At 38.3% G+C, this 15,180-nt stretch overlaps 1 protein-coding gene across 5 annotated transcripts in view; it reads left to right on the top strand.

Moving 5' to 3' along the window:
* Positions 1 to 15,180, top strand: part of PTPN4 (protein tyrosine phosphatase non-receptor type 4) — a 111,578-nt gene that overhangs the window by 29,651 nt on the left and 66,747 nt on the right. For 4 of the 5 annotated variants that reach the window (XR_015773065.1, XM_014249392.2, XM_088058643.1 and 1 more), the window contains exon 2: positions 11,563 to 11,717. Coding sequence is in view for 4 of the 5 variants with exons in the window: in XM_014249392.2 (XP_014104867.1) it covers positions 11,563 to 11,717 (155 nt within the window). In the remaining variant the exon portion in view is untranslated. Of the gene's footprint in view, positions 1 to 7,418; positions 7,492 to 11,562; positions 11,718 to 15,180 lie in introns of those variants that run through there. The other variant, XM_014249394.2, reaches the window with a different exon arrangement.

The raw sequence follows: 15,180 nt of genomic DNA, 5'->3' as shown, positions 1-15,180 counted from the left end.
GCTTCTACAATTTACAAATTGTAATTTGTAACTGGGGAGTATAGGCATCTTTAAGATAGTTAAACTAAACCCACAGAACTGTGATTTTGTATTTCCTGTTTAAAATTCTACTGCATGTGAATGATTATAAGATTTGATTGTTTCAATATGTGTGATATTTTCGTTGTCAGATTCACTCAGATAATTTCAGATTTTTAATCTTGAACTGGCTTGAAAATGGAAATTGTTTTCTGTAAAGAAAATCTTTGAGAGGAAGCAGAGATAAGTCGGAAGAATACTTAAGCTGAGGTTAAGTTGTGAAATATAACAAATAAATAAAAGGAGGCCTTACAATTTGGGATGATGTAAAATAGGATGGTTCTTTTGCAACTGGGCAGGTGCACCAGCAAAACTGATCTTGCCTTGTGTGGGGAGCTTCTTGTTCCAGTTCTCTGGTGTGCTTTGGGTTCTCTCGAGTGCTCATCCCATGACCAACCAAAACCTGCAGCCTTTCACAGCCCACAACCACAGTGCTGTGGAGAAGCCAAGTGCCCAGAGTGCAAGGCAGGGTGGCTGAAAGCCAGGGGCACGGATGGAGTGAGGTCACTTTTCTGGACAGCCCTGCCAGAAGACATCCCTTGGTTTGTTTTCTGCTGGAAGAAGAAGTGGAGCTGACAAGCGTTTTCCAGGCAGGTAGCCAGATAGGCATTATTTCAATGTTTCCCCTGGAAAATCGGTGGGTTTTGGCAAAACTGAATTATTCCACGTGAAAATTTCTATTTTATGGAAATGGTGTTCCTGATTAAAAAATTATTTTGATGGAAAGTGTCCAATTGGTTACACTGAGCCATAGAATTAGCATCTGCTGTGTTTAAATCTATTGAAGATAATTTGGTTTAGGTTTAGCAACTCTGAACAAAATACACACAGACAACTTTTCCTCCCCCTGTCTAATACCTCAGTTTTAGTGCCAGCCAAAATCCAACTTAAAGTTGGCTTTGAGTAGAATAAAAGCTTTTTCTGAATTTTGCCAGTTTGTTTTCAGTTCAGACTGCCTTTAACTTCAAAGGCTTCACAACACAGATGCCATGGCTGAAGCTACAGCTGCCAGTTCCACTGGCTGCTCTGGATTTGCAGGTCCTTCAGCGTGCAGCACTATTGATCCATGGGTGCTCAAGTGGCTAATGGAAAGCCCACAGATTTTCTCCATCATATGTTTTCTGTCAGTTTTGTTTTCAGATAATTGTGGTCGAGGCTTGTACAACATACAGGATGTGGGACTTGTGTTGGTTTACAGTCACAACAAATTAGAATGTGTAACTTTGTATCATTTAGTATTTTACCTGTTTTATTTGCTTAATTGTGTTCAATTATTGAGGCCCATCAGTTGTTATTTGCATATAACTTTTCTCTTTTTGATTTCTAGAATTGTGTTTAAAAAACCCTCTTTTTTTGAGCTGAAATCAAAACCTAATTTTCACTTGCTACATTTCCTTGATTCAGCATATGTAGTCGGGCTGTTGTTCAAGTTTAGTGCTGTTAATAACCAGTGTCATGAAAGGACTGTTCTTAGTTATTCTAGCTACAGTCAGTTGTGCATTGTCATTAAAAGCTCAAAAGTTTAAAAGACTCCTTTTATATATTGAGGAACTTTTGTTTTCGGCTGGGTCTGTAGAGAACTGTAAAGTTCTTTAATAGGTGAAGAAATGATTTTAAAGTCATATTGCAAAGTGGAAACAAATTTAGTTACACTGTGATACCTTTGAGGAAGGTACCTGTAGGAAGAAATTTGGATATGGGGGCTTTTGAGGTGGGGGGGTGTATGTTCTTTCCCCCCACCACCCCCCCACCTTGTGCAAGATATTAAATACTATGTTGCTATCACTTGGTAAGTCTGTACTTTGTCTGAACTTGCACTGATTTCAGCCCTTTTTTCTTTTGATAGGTAAATATTTAGGCTTCCTGATCTTAGAGTTGTCTCAGAGCCAGATTTCCCTTTAATGAAAGATTTATTTAAATCTATTTAACCTAGTTTAAGAACACATTTTTTAAAGTACTGCAGATTTATTTTGAGAAGTCTCTATCAAGATATTTTAGTAATGTTTTGTTATACATTTGTTACATCTTATTATAGCATTGAGTCATAAAAGCAAGAATAAGAGACCCAGCTCCAGGAATGGGGAGAGATAGATGTAGGTATCATCTGTGTGAAGGTCATGGATTACCTTTTTTTTTAATACTATTTTCAAACAAGGGCAGGTTATGGATAGAATCAAGTTTAAAATAATGGAGGAGGAACTCACTTGGAAAACTTTTCTATTTATTCCTAGTAATCTTCACACATGATAAACACCTCCAAGTATCATGAACTGACAGCTGCATACTAGGAAACAAGGAGGTTTTATGTCTTATAAATGCATTTCCATATTTGTTTAATTTATAATATTTCTTAAATATAGGAGGATAGTTGAAGTCACCATTTAGTGATATTTAAACAGTGCTCCTCTTCCTGTTCTTGTTTTTCCTGGCAGACATATGCTTTGCTGACTGCTTCAGCTATCTGCTGTTCCACAGGGATTAGTTGGCTTTTTTAAAAATAAAGTTAGATTTAATTTTTTTTTCCCTGCTAGCTTTGCCATTTCTATCCTCGTTCTATGAGTGTGGGCTGCTGCTGCCCCGGTAGCCGTGGCCCTGGGGCCTTTTCCCTCTCTGTGGCCTTGCTACCTCACGAGCTGTCACTGCTCTAGCTGGTGCTTGCCATCAACTTGTGTTTTCATATAACATGATGGCCTTACGTGATACCAATATTGTTATTTAAAGACATTTCTAGCCTCAGCTGCCTTCTGTGTTTCTTCACACCAAGGTATGGCTTCCCTAAACCATTCTGTAAAGCAGTCACACTGTGATCAGGTGATTCCTGAAGATCTACTATAGTCCATTGCTTAATAGAGAGATAGGTGTGCTGTTTTTCTGGTCCCTAAGGTGTGTATGGGTGTATTGAATATTATAGAGAAATTTTCTACAGTTTTGCACGAAGTAATCTCTGAAACCTCATGTGACATTCTTCACACATCTTCAAATGTATATGTGACTTGTTCCATAAATTTCCCTAACCCCTGAGTAGCACCTAGAAATGAAAAGTCTCCAGGTCAGAAACAAAAAAAGCCTGCACAAATTCATATGATGTTTCCACTCTGATTGTGGTCTCAGTGTGTCACTTGTAGAACAGATGGGTTTGTTTTGGTTGTGAATAACCATAGGTGCTTGCTGTGAAGCTTTGCCTAAAGGCACATGCACTCTGGATGCACACATGCATTTTTCTTGCACTGTGTGAAAGTGATCATCTTCTGCAGTATTGTTATCATCAGGTCAATGAGTAATGAGCCATGAACTGGCTGGTATATCTGGAAGAAGGCTTTCTGTTGTCTTTGCATTTGTTCACACTGGCTTGTAAGACTGATGCAGTGAAATGGGGGCCCTGATGAAGTAGGATGGTGGGGGTGGCAGAAGGGTCTGACTGTTTTAATTCTGGCTCTTTCTTGGCTGCAGACTTTGTGTATTGGTTGAGTTTCTTCAGGCTTTCTGGCACTCCAAAACTGTAATGTGGTTTGGACAGGTGTTCACTAAAAATATATTTGAAGGTTAAAAATGGGCTTAAAATGAACCATATTGAGCTGTTTGGAATTTATAAATCTATTTGCCTTTTTTTTTTTTCCCCACTTATTTTTCCCTTGCCAGAGAAATGTTAATATCTTTTCAGAGTGTTATCTAGAGTCCTAGATAGTGAAGATGAAAAGGTTATTGTCTGCATGTGAAATATGACCAAGGACATAAAGGGTTTAGGTTCAAAATAATTGTCAGTGTTGATGGCATGGTTTTTAAGAACTCTTTTTTTTTATTAATATTGCTCCTAAAATGCCAGTAGGTGTTGTAATCTCAAACTAATGAATTTTATCTTGCTGTTATGTGTTTCCTGAAATGTTTCATACAGGAGTGAAGCAAAGCAGATATCAGTCTTCCTGTGCTGTCTACTTCACACTTAACAGAGAAAGGGATTTGAGATGCTTTTTTGTGAGTGTGGTGCATGCAGTTCAAGTATAATGAGAATTGACATTTAATTAGATTGAAGTGTCATTTATAATGGGCTTTTCTGTTAGCTGTGCCCTTCTTCTTGGGGGCAGGGAGGAGCAAGGGAGGGAATTGTCAAATTGTCCAAATAGTTTATTTTTCAGAGAAAACAATAGCGTGCTACAGTACTATCTCACTAATTTGCTGTGTTCTGGTGTACAGCCTCCAACTGTCTCTAGCAGATCCTACATAGTGACTGAACACTCACTAATTCTTATTTTTATGTTAGAAAGTATGAAAATCGGGGAGTGACAGAGCAAGGTGTTTCATCTTTAACCTTTGTCTCTATCAGTAATTATGTGATGGTAACAGTGAAAATCTTGCTTGATACCACACAGCAGTTGTTCAAATTGGAAACACTTTTTCAGAAAAGTAGATAAAAAGCATTATTCAAGGAGGTCTTAGAGTAAAAAAAATCCTTGAGTAATTTTTTAACTGAGAATGCTTGTTAATTTAGGCATCAAGACTGCGCTGAAATCCACAGCCAACCCCAGGAAATACTTGTGTTCATGAGATACATTAACAGTCTTAGAAATTTATCTGAGTAAGTGTCTAGAATATTAAATTAGGTCTCTGCTACTGGTTCATGTATAGGAGAAACTGATGGTGGAGGAGAGGGGCTAAATTCAACTTCTTTCAGCTTTCGAACTTTGGGCCCAAAATTTTCAGAAATTGTCATATATACTTTAAGAACTAATGGGTTTTTTTTGTTTTTGTTTTGGGGTTCTAGGTGTCAGGTTTCGGGGTTCTAGGTGTCAGGTTTCGGGGTTCTAGGAGTCGCATTTTGGGGTGCTAGGTGTCGAGTTTTGGGGTGCTAGGTGTTGAGTCTGGGGTTCTAGATACCCTGTTTTGGAGTTCTAGGTGTCAGGTTTTGGGGATTCAAGGCATCATGTCTTGGGGTTCTAGGTGCCGGGTTTCGGGGTTCTAGGTGTCATGTCTGGGAGTTCTAGGTGTCATGTCTGGGGGGTTCTAGGTGTCGGGTTTTGGGGTTCTAGGTGTCATGTCTGGGGGTTCTAGGTGTCGGGTTTCAGGGTTCTAGGTGTCATGTCGGGGGGGTTCTAGGTGTCGGGTTTTGGGGTTCTAGGTGTCATGTCTGGGGGTTCTAGGTGTCGGGTTTCAGGGTTCTAGGTGTCATGTCTGGGGGTTCTAGGTGTCGGGTTTCAGGGTTCTAGGTGTCATGTCGGGGGGTTTCTAGGTGTCGGGTTTTGGGGTACTAGGTGTCATGTCTGGGGGTTCTAGGTGTCGGATTTTGGGGTTCTAGGTGTCATGTCGGGGGGTTTCTAGGTGTCGGGTTTTGGGGTACTAGGTGTCATGTCTGGGGGTTCTAGGTGCCGGGTTTCAGGGTTCTAGGTGTCATGTCGGGGGGTTCTAGGTGTCATGTCTGGGGGGGTTCTAGGTGTCGGGTTTCGGGGTTCTAGGTGTCATGTCTGGGGGTTCTAGGTGTCATGTCTGGGGGGGTTCTAGGCGCCGGGTTTCAGGGTTCTAGGTGTCATGTCTGGGGGTTCTAGGTGCCAGGTTTGCGGGTTCTAGGTGTCATGTCTGGGGGGTTCTAGGTGTCATGTCTGGGGGGTTTTAGGTGCCGGGTTTCGGGGTTCTAGGTGTCGATGGGCATTTTGTGATAAAAAACTCTGTCCTGTGTCAAGCAAGAAGAAAAGACTAAATTTAACAACTGGGACTTCTATCCACTGTCACTGAATCCAACCAATATGAAGGAGACAAGTAATTATTTTCAAATATGAGGCTATTCAGTACAGAAATGGTACTTGGCGTTGAGTTTTGGGGTTCTAGGTATCAGGTTTCGGGTTTCTAGAGGTGTCGAGTTTTGGGGTTCAGTTCTAGGTGTCGAGTTTCGGGGTTCTATGTATCAGGTTTCGGAGTTCTAGGTGTCAGGTTTTGGGGTTCTAGGTTCAGCTTTTTGGGGTTCTAGGTATCATGTTTTGGGGTTCTGGGTATCATGCTTTGGGGTTCTAGGTGTCGTGTTCAGCTTTTTGGGGTTCTAGGTGTCGCGTTTCGGAGTTCGGTTCTAGGTGTTGAGTTTCAGGGTTCTAGGTATCAGGTTTTTGGGGTTCTAGGTATCAGGTTTTGGGTTTCTAGGTTCAGCTTTTTGGTGTTCTGGGTGTTGAGTTTCTGGGTTCTAGGTATCAAATATCAGCTTTAATGAATGATAGATACTTTCCATTATTTGGTGAGCATAAAGCAGGAAGGAATCAGAATCCTGAGCTGGGAGGGACCCACAAAGATCATCAAGTCCAACCCTCATTGGAATGATTTCAGGATTGTAGTGCATGGGTCGATTCACTGAAATGAAAATGCATTTCTGCTCTGCTTTTATTTATTAACAATGTCTTGAAGCTGTGTACAGCATCAGAATTGCTGAAAGCTTTCAAAACAAATTTTTGAAAGATAAAATACTTGAACCTTTTCTTTGGACTTAATGTGGAATTTCCTCAGAGAAATGCACAACCAGCTAATGTTTAGTGTTTTCAAACTAGTTTGGATTGCAACATTTAATGTAGTGTTACTAATGTGTTTTCTATAAACTTGTGTGAAGATGGGCTCTAGGTATACCTCTATCTAGTGTTTGTCTGAATGGCAATATGTTGTATTGTTATGTTGTATTATTTTGTTTAAACCTTCAAAATTGGCTTTTTACTTTTAAATTTTCATATGTATATAATTAAGTTGTCTGGATAATTTTAGTAACAATGGGGTCTGCGTGTTACTTAATATATTCAAGCTGCATCATGTTATAAGGACATGGGTCTTCTATGAGTCTGACCTACTTTTCTACTTCTTGTAGGAAATTCATGTACTGTGTTGGACCCAAATTAGCAGGTGGGCCACAGTGCAAATCTGTGCCTTCTGGGTTGCTAAAATACAAGCTTCTAAACAAATGGAAATCTGGCAATGCGTGAGCTTCTTTAGCTGCTTAAGATGAGCCATGAAAAATTAAATTTCTCATGTCCTTGCATGCACATGTGCATACAGTAATGTGTTAAGGTAGTTGTTTTTCTGTGCATTACATCAAGAGTTCTTCTAAAGAAAGTTCGCATCAAGTCAGCAAATTGGCTGCACTCTTAGATAAATTAAATTTCAGTTAATTAACTGCTTAACCAACTGCTTATTTATTAAGCTGCTTAAAATCAGTTAGCTTATTGTAAACCAAAGCAAATTGTTGTTATACTCTATATATTTACATAAAAGAGTAAAGGATGCTGAAAATTCACTTGTGAAGCTTCTGTATGCTCTTTAGTGCCCTAACCAAGCCAGTATTGCAGGAATGTTCTGCCCTTTGATAGGGAACACTCCCTGGAATTGCTTCACCACTTGAAACCTGAGCTCAGGCAGGAAATGTACAACTTACTCCCTCCACAGACCTGAGAGGTAAGTGGAGTTACTTTGCACGAGTTCTGTCCTTCTCCGGTTGCTGTAGCAGCATGTTCTCTAGATTGTTAGTTCACATACCTAATTACCATGTGTAATACCATATTACATGCTTAGCAGAAGACACTGAAAAACTATAAGCAGAAAACCTTCATCATATGTGAAGATTAAGTCCAGTTTAAATGATCAACGTGCATGTATAAAAATATTTTAGCATTAAGTGACTGTGGCACTGCCCATGACATGGATATGCACACACAGAAGTACCTTGCTTAAGTTAACCTACTGTTTATGCCAGTTGTTCTCAAACTGTTTTTTTGGTTAAGTCTCAGCTTTTGTTTTTATTCTTATTTCTTTTAGGGATGCAGATTTTACTTTGGAGCTTAAAGCAGTCCTCTGTTCCATACTAATGTTAGCTGTAATGCTTTTATTGCAGAAGCATGCAATGAATGTAGCGGAATTTCTATCAGATTTTCTCATTTTATATATAAATACTTGTTTGAAAATCAGCTGTGATTTGTAACCTTAGAAGCAATAGCTAGCCATCTCACTATTAGTAAGTTTTCAAAATATATAGCAAGAATAGCGATATGTGTTTGGGAGACTATCTGTATTCTTGGTGCATGTATTTCTGAAAGAAAGAAGTAGCAAAGATGATATGGGTATGGTTTGGTGCCAATTATGTTATAAAACAAGTGTGTCAGTAAAACCAGTAATTGCAGGGTCTATCTGTGCTTAACAACTGCATCCTTTTTGTTAAGTGTACATGTGCTGATAGAGGTTTAAATATGGGTTGTGTGCACATGATTGGCCACAAAGCAGCAGACCCTGGCAGATCTTGGAAAGAGGAGTATTTTTGAAGGTGCATGTGAAGGTGTTTTAACAAATTCTCTATGTACTTCCATAGTTTCTTTGCTGACTTAGAGGGAAAGAGTAATTTTGAATGTGGCTTGCAGAAGACAGTCTTTTGTCATCTTCCTCTCTATTACTCTCACGGCTGTTTTATTTCCATTTTATAGATGCATTTCAGGATTTCAGTCATTATACTTGTAAAACTGTCTTCTGTAGTTGCAAAAACCTCTTAGTTTCATGCGAGAAACTTGTCTGCTATGAGATGGTGCTTCCAACTACTGTGTATTTTATGTGGGACATGAAATATAATGTTTCATTGCATAATCTGAAAGTACAAAACATATTTTCTTAAGTCCTTGAAGAGAACATTCATGAATTACTGATGTCCAGCATGGTGGGACTATGAGCTTCTCACAAGGAAGATGCTAAACCACAGACTATGGAACAGAATGAGAAGAGTGTGTGTCCTATTTGTTTCTTTCTTCCTTAAAGAGAGTGGAGAAGGTGTTGTCCTTCCAGTCTGCGAGCTACATGAACTGTTGTTCTGGCCCGATATAGCTGCTCCTGTTTCCATAGCAAACTCATAAAAACAGTGCCTTCTTTCTTGAATTTGATTATTTAATTTATGTACATTGAGAAAAATACAGTTGTTGTCTGTAACCATGCAGTGATTTTTGTTTGGCTGGAGCAAAGATCTGTGTTACAGCAAGAACCTTGATAGATCTGCAGGTTGGGTCTGTTGAAGGGATAGAGTGAATGGTTTAATGGTGTTAAAGGATCTAGAGGGTCACTAGGGGGTGATTCTCTCTTTGCTCACCCTAACAGATTCATTGCTGTGTCTAAAACCTAGTTTTCTCTGCTGCAAAACTGTTTATTGTTGAGTTAGACTCTCCTAGCTCACTACCAAATGGATTTGTGACTGCAGTACTTGTTTGAAAGTTGAACAGTCCTTTGTGCACTAGTGATTGTGTATATGATGAAGATTACACTCACTGTTTCTTGGTTGATTTGTTACTTTTTCAAATCCTTGTATAATACACCTGTCAAGGGGTTGTTTCTGTGGTATGGAGAAACTGGTTTTAATCAAATTGTGGTCTTTTCTGAAACCTTATTTCAGCTCAGAAGCAAATACGGACCTAAAATTTTGGCTGTAGTTACCAGTTGTGTAGCTGCACTGACAATGCCAACTTTTATGCCATTATGACTAGTAAGGCTTTTAGATTGTGTCTATGTGTCAAAACACTGTTTATGAAATGTTATGTGATTGGCTTGGATCACTGGTATGGAGATTCAATATCTCTTCAGTGTTTAAAGGTTTTCTCCTGCTTTTTATTTTTGAGATCTGTAGAAAGTATAGCAGAAGCAGCCTCTCCAAAGAGGAGTTGTCAGATGGACTTTGTTTTTAGGCTTTGCTTGAGAGTTTTAATGTTTGCAACACCATTTTTCATAAATTTGTTATTAAGACACTTATAAATTTAGCAGCTGGTGGCTTTATCTGGTGTCTGTATCATTCAGTTTGTCACGTTGGTTTAGGAAAACAAAAATAAACTTGCTGTAGTTCTACATGAATATAACATTTCAGTTCTGAAGCCAGTGACTGAGTAGCCAAAATAAAAAAGCTGTCTGGTGAGGAAGCAAGTACTTGTTAACCTGAAAATGCTGGGTAAGTCAGAACTGAAGCATTTTGCAAGGATGGATGATCATCAAGCAGATTTTTTGATGTCTCAGGTGTGTGGTCATACTTAAAGAGCTGAAGATGTGATCTAGAAAAGCAAAATACCTCAGGGATTTCTAGGGCAGTTGCTCAGGAGGTTGTCTGCAGGCTGTAGAAAGGTGATTGAACTGCAAAGTCCCAGCTAGGTTCTTGGTCTTACACTTTCCCATGAGAGCCTATGTATCTAAGTTACCAACTATTTAGGAGGGATTGATCTTCCATTTCTTACCCCTCCCTCTTCATTTATGTATATTGGAGCACAGATACCTCCTATGATCCATGCAAGCTCTCTAATCACTGCTGGAATGTTTGCTGTCCTCTGCTAAATTCTCCTTTATTTATCATCATATGCTCCCATCCCCCTCCTCAAATGTGAAGCTCGTGTGTAGATGTGTTTGAAGATTTCGTAATCTTGTGCTAGATAAGGAAAATCAATCATTTTATATTTGGTTTTGAATATACCTGTGTTCTTTTATTGCTCTTAGGGTATTTTAATTTTATGTCTCAATATATTCTCTACTTAACTTATGAAACTTTCTGTTTGCTTACGCCCTTGTCAGAGGATGTAGAAATAGTTTGCTGAGTATGTAATTAAGTGAATCACAGGCCTTGATCCTCTGAGGCACTTGAGAAAGTATCTGGTGTCATTGGATAGAGCTGATAGCTTCAGGTGGGCACATAAGGACTTTGCTAGACTGGGGCTGGATGACAATCATCAGGATCTTAGATTTAAAAAGTGAAAGTAAATTCTTGCATTTTATTTATCAGCTCTCAGCATAGGGCATAGACTTGTGATGGTCATAGTTGCTTATTGAGAGGATGAGAATTGTTTGTGCTTCCAAACTAAATGTGTAAATCCAATCAAATTGACATAGACAGAAAATTCAGTAGTTTGACAAACATTAAACTATTCATGTTATAATTTAAAAACAAAGGGGGGAAATAATGCTAATGTTTTTGTTATCACTGTGCAATCTCATGTTTTATGATTTTACAGTGAATGCAAAGGCCTTGCAAAATAATGCATCAAAGTGCTGTGTATTTGCTGTTTTCTTTTTTGCTATAAAGCTTGTTATGTTATTTTCTTTTTTTTTGCTGTTTTGCACTGAAATTAGTTACTTATTTGCATCAAATATCAGGAAACTGGTAGCCATGGTGCCCAGCAATTACAATGCTTTGTGAATTGAAAATGTTGTGAATCTTTAAAAACAAACAAAAAACCCCAATGAGAAAACAGCAAACCCACAAAACAACCTTAAAATAGGGAGGGTGTGGACAATGGGCAGAAAGTAAAGGACTGAGTATTTCGGTATAAGGTTGTGTTGTAACATGTAAGACAATGCTTTATTATTGGCTACTGTGAATTTAGAATTCAGTTTTCTTTTGTCTGTAATGGAATTTTTAAATAATGAATTGCTGTGTTTTCACCTTTCCTTGAAGAAAGACATTCTTGCATTTGCATTTTTTGGCTCTTTTTAAAAATTTTCTGTTTGTTTTGCCTGTAGACCCTGTGTGGACAGTAATGACCGCACGTTTCCGATTGCCTGCTGGCAGAACCTACAATGTACGAGCATCTGAGCTGGCACGAGACAGGCAGCATACAGAGGTGGTCTGCAACATTTTTCTCCTGGATAACACTGTACAAGCTTTCAGAGTTAATGTAAGTAATGGGCTCATTGCAGATCAATATCTGACATATTGCAGATCAATGTCCTGAGCTTGCTTTCCTTTACTGCATTTGTATGGCTGGAGTTTGACTTTCAAACAGTGTTAAGTAGAGAATAAAAGGGGAAGTTGTGTTCAGGCAGGCATGCTTATACATGTGTACAGTGTTACAGGGAACTTAGTCATTCTGGCATGCTCTGTAGTACTAACACATCTTCATTTCAAAATCCAATGTATGAAGCATAATTTATTTCTAGTAATTCTCTTCATGGATTAAAGTTATCCAGTGGAAATGGAGGATAGTTTTACTGTTGAATTGAATGAAGCTTTTGTTCTGCTGCTTTCTGGTTTCTGTATTTTGAGCAGGAGTACGGTGGAGTAGGAACTCTTCCCCTAGCTGTGTAGGTGACTGTGTTCAATCACTTGTATGGGCACACTTGGTCCCAGCTGCCATCTTAGAGTACCTCCCTGCTCTTTACATTTCTCAGATAATCTTTTTCTGTGATTTCCCTCACTTAAGCATACCACCTTCTACCACTAATGAGAATGACAGGAAGGAAAACAGAAAGCTGGTTGCTGAATACTGAGACTGTTAATGGAAAAAAATTAACAGCTTTTACACGTGAACCTGGAATTTAAAATAGGCTATTCATCTCATTTTCTAATGAAAATGTTAATGGTTGTTGTGTATATGTTACACAAATGCAACCCGTTCTTTCAGCTTCCTGAGGAAAAAAAAACCATGAAAAATAGGCAAGGACCTCACAAGAAATGATTAAAGTATTTAAAATCATCTGTGTGTGAGAAGAACCAGAACTCAACAGGAAAGAAGCTGTAGGTTTTCCTTTGGTAGTAGAACTCTGCTTTTACTTTAAAAGCTATAGAATTGATGAGTTATATGGAGAAAGGTTGAATAATGTGGTGGTGAAATTTAACAGGTGCTGTAATTGGAATTTTTCAAAAGTAAATTGAACTTCAGCAAATGGAGTGTAGGAGTATCAAATAAGGCTGTGGGACTTCATGTGGAAGTGAGGGAGAAAGTGAAGCAATTGTCAAATCTGTGTGGACAAATCTAATTCAGAGCATTTGAAAAAGAGCTTAGTAATTACATTGAATTCTGATAGCCAGTAATCAGCAAGAATATTGACATATTTGAATGTTTCAGAGAAGATTTGTGAGAGGAATTGCATTTTTTCTGTTCTATAATCGGTGGTTAGAGCCTGCAGCTGCTGATCAGAAGTGAAATCTCTTATCTGGCAAAAACTTGTAAGGATCCAACATCCAGAGGCTTAAGGTTCAGAGGCAGATCTGGTGGTTATTTGTTTTAGATATGTCAGTCAAGATGGAAAGGATTAGGATATTCTCTTGAGGCATTTTTGTAGTTCATTCAAAAAATACTTAATTTTTCCAGACTTCTGAGTAGTAAAGTGTGGGAATTTTGGGTGATGAAGCTGAGGGACAGATTTTTAAAGACTTTAATTTATTAACATCAAGACTCCTTTCCGTTCTGGGATATTTTTTTTCTATTCCCCTTTTCTGTATTGCTTAATTTTTCATCTTTGCTAACAGTTTCCCAGTCTATACTGCCTGCCAAAAAGCAATATGTGCAAAATGTAGTTGGATGTAAAGCATTAGAAGTGCATAAGAAATTGCAAATGTTGTCATCTTTGCTTTCAGGTGCATGAGTTCTCCATTAAGGTATCTGTCTTGAGGATTTTTCTTATGAAGAAAGTAAGAATTAGGAAAAATAAGGAGTAATTGTTGGGCTGTAGGTATGGGAGATGTGCTTCTTTTTGATCTAGGTGTTCAAAAGCTGTATGTTTTTAGAGGACACTAGTGCCTCTCAGAAAAGCAGAATCACCAGCTATATATCCTCAAATGTCTCTTCTGTCTCTCCCAAGAAAAAATTATGTAATATGTTCTTACCACCTCCCTAGTGTACTAAATATTTTAGTTGCATGGATCATGCTTTACTGCTTATACAGACCAGCCTGCAAGTTTGTCTATTAAAACTGAGTCCAGGGAATAAAAAGTTCCTTGGTGCTGAACATCTTGATCTCATGTCTTAGCCTCAATCTGAGTTTTCACAAACAAGGCATAATAAAGTATTAATTTGTAGCAAATGTAACCTACATGCTATACAGGTTCTCGGGTTTTATAGTTTTGTTTTACTTTATTGTGGTTGACACTTGACTTAGGCATAAATATTTATGGAATTGTTTTCAAAATAGGAAGAACAAAGATAACATCAAATAAATTAGCACCTTTTTTTTTCTCCTGGTGATTGCTATAGGTATTCTGTATGCTAATGATTGTAAAACTTAATCATCTGGAAGATGCAGTAGTGTGTTAATAAAAATGTACTCAAATGCTATTTCTTCTCCAACAGCAAACTGCTGATCACAGAGTGTCTCTTGATAATTTATGTGATGTTCTAAGTTCAGATTTCAACCAGTCTTTTCCATTGATCTGCAAAAAAGGCATCTTTGTGCTAAGCCTTACCTTGTAGAGAACGTAACAAATCAAACCAGATAATCCCCATGGATTGTAGCCAGAGAAAGGCTGCATTGGTTCCAGGCAGAAAAATCAGTTGGAATTAGCCTGTGCATGTGTTTGAGGAGTACAAACCATTTCTCAAAAATGCTCTGTTTACCAAATGAAGAAATCTTCCTTCAATCCTGAAAAGCAGACTTCAGTAGAACATGTAGCTGGAGGAAAGGAGGCTGACTTGAATAAACAGCATGATCAGGATGATTTGTGTTACCGTAAAACTGTTTATTCGAGATCAAATTATTTTAATTTGTTTTAATTAGTTATTTAAATACCTAAAATTATGTATTTTCCATGCAGGCTGGCTTATTTATATTCCCTGAAAGCCAATAGATAGATACAGGAATAACACTAAACTTGAGGGACAACTAAGTCAAAGTAGATGTGGTGGGTTATGGGCAAGGTTAATGGTCATGGACAAATGTTTCAATTTAGAGCCTTTACTATCCCAGGACTCTCTTCAGACTTAATGAATTTACACTCTACTGGAAATAAAATCTAAAAACCTGTAAAAAAACCAAACAAGAAAAGAACAAACCAAACAAACAAACAAAAAAAAAACATACCAGAGCCTCTCGCAAACATGTGAGTAGCCAAGCTGTGACCTGCTCCAGGAAAGCCCAGAACCTGTCATCCCCTTCCTCTGTCATCAGAAGCCCAAAGTTTTTTGAGCTGACACAACTGCAATGTCTCATGGTGCTTGCTGTGTGTGCAGCCAGTAGTGTTGGCAGCAGCAAAACCAGAATGTCAGAAATGCAGACTGAGAAGAGGTTGGTAGTTGGTAAGCAGGCATAAAATCTGTGTAATTGCAAATGTCTGCCTAAATTTTCACACGCAGTGTTTGTGAACAAGTGACAATCATTTTGCAATTAAAAATGAATTGGTATATATCTAGTGGTACTTGATGA

Source organism: Pseudopodoces humilis, chromosome 8 (genome assembly GCF_049639895.1).
Source record: "Pseudopodoces humilis isolate 2021_Gansu_Grassland_sample_001 chromosome 8, ASM4963989v1, whole genome shotgun sequence".
Taxonomy (NCBI): domain Eukaryota; kingdom Metazoa; phylum Chordata; class Aves; order Passeriformes; family Paridae; genus Pseudopodoces; species Pseudopodoces humilis.
Note: the sequence above shows the minus strand (reverse complement) of the source record. Positions and strands in the feature narration are given on the sequence as shown.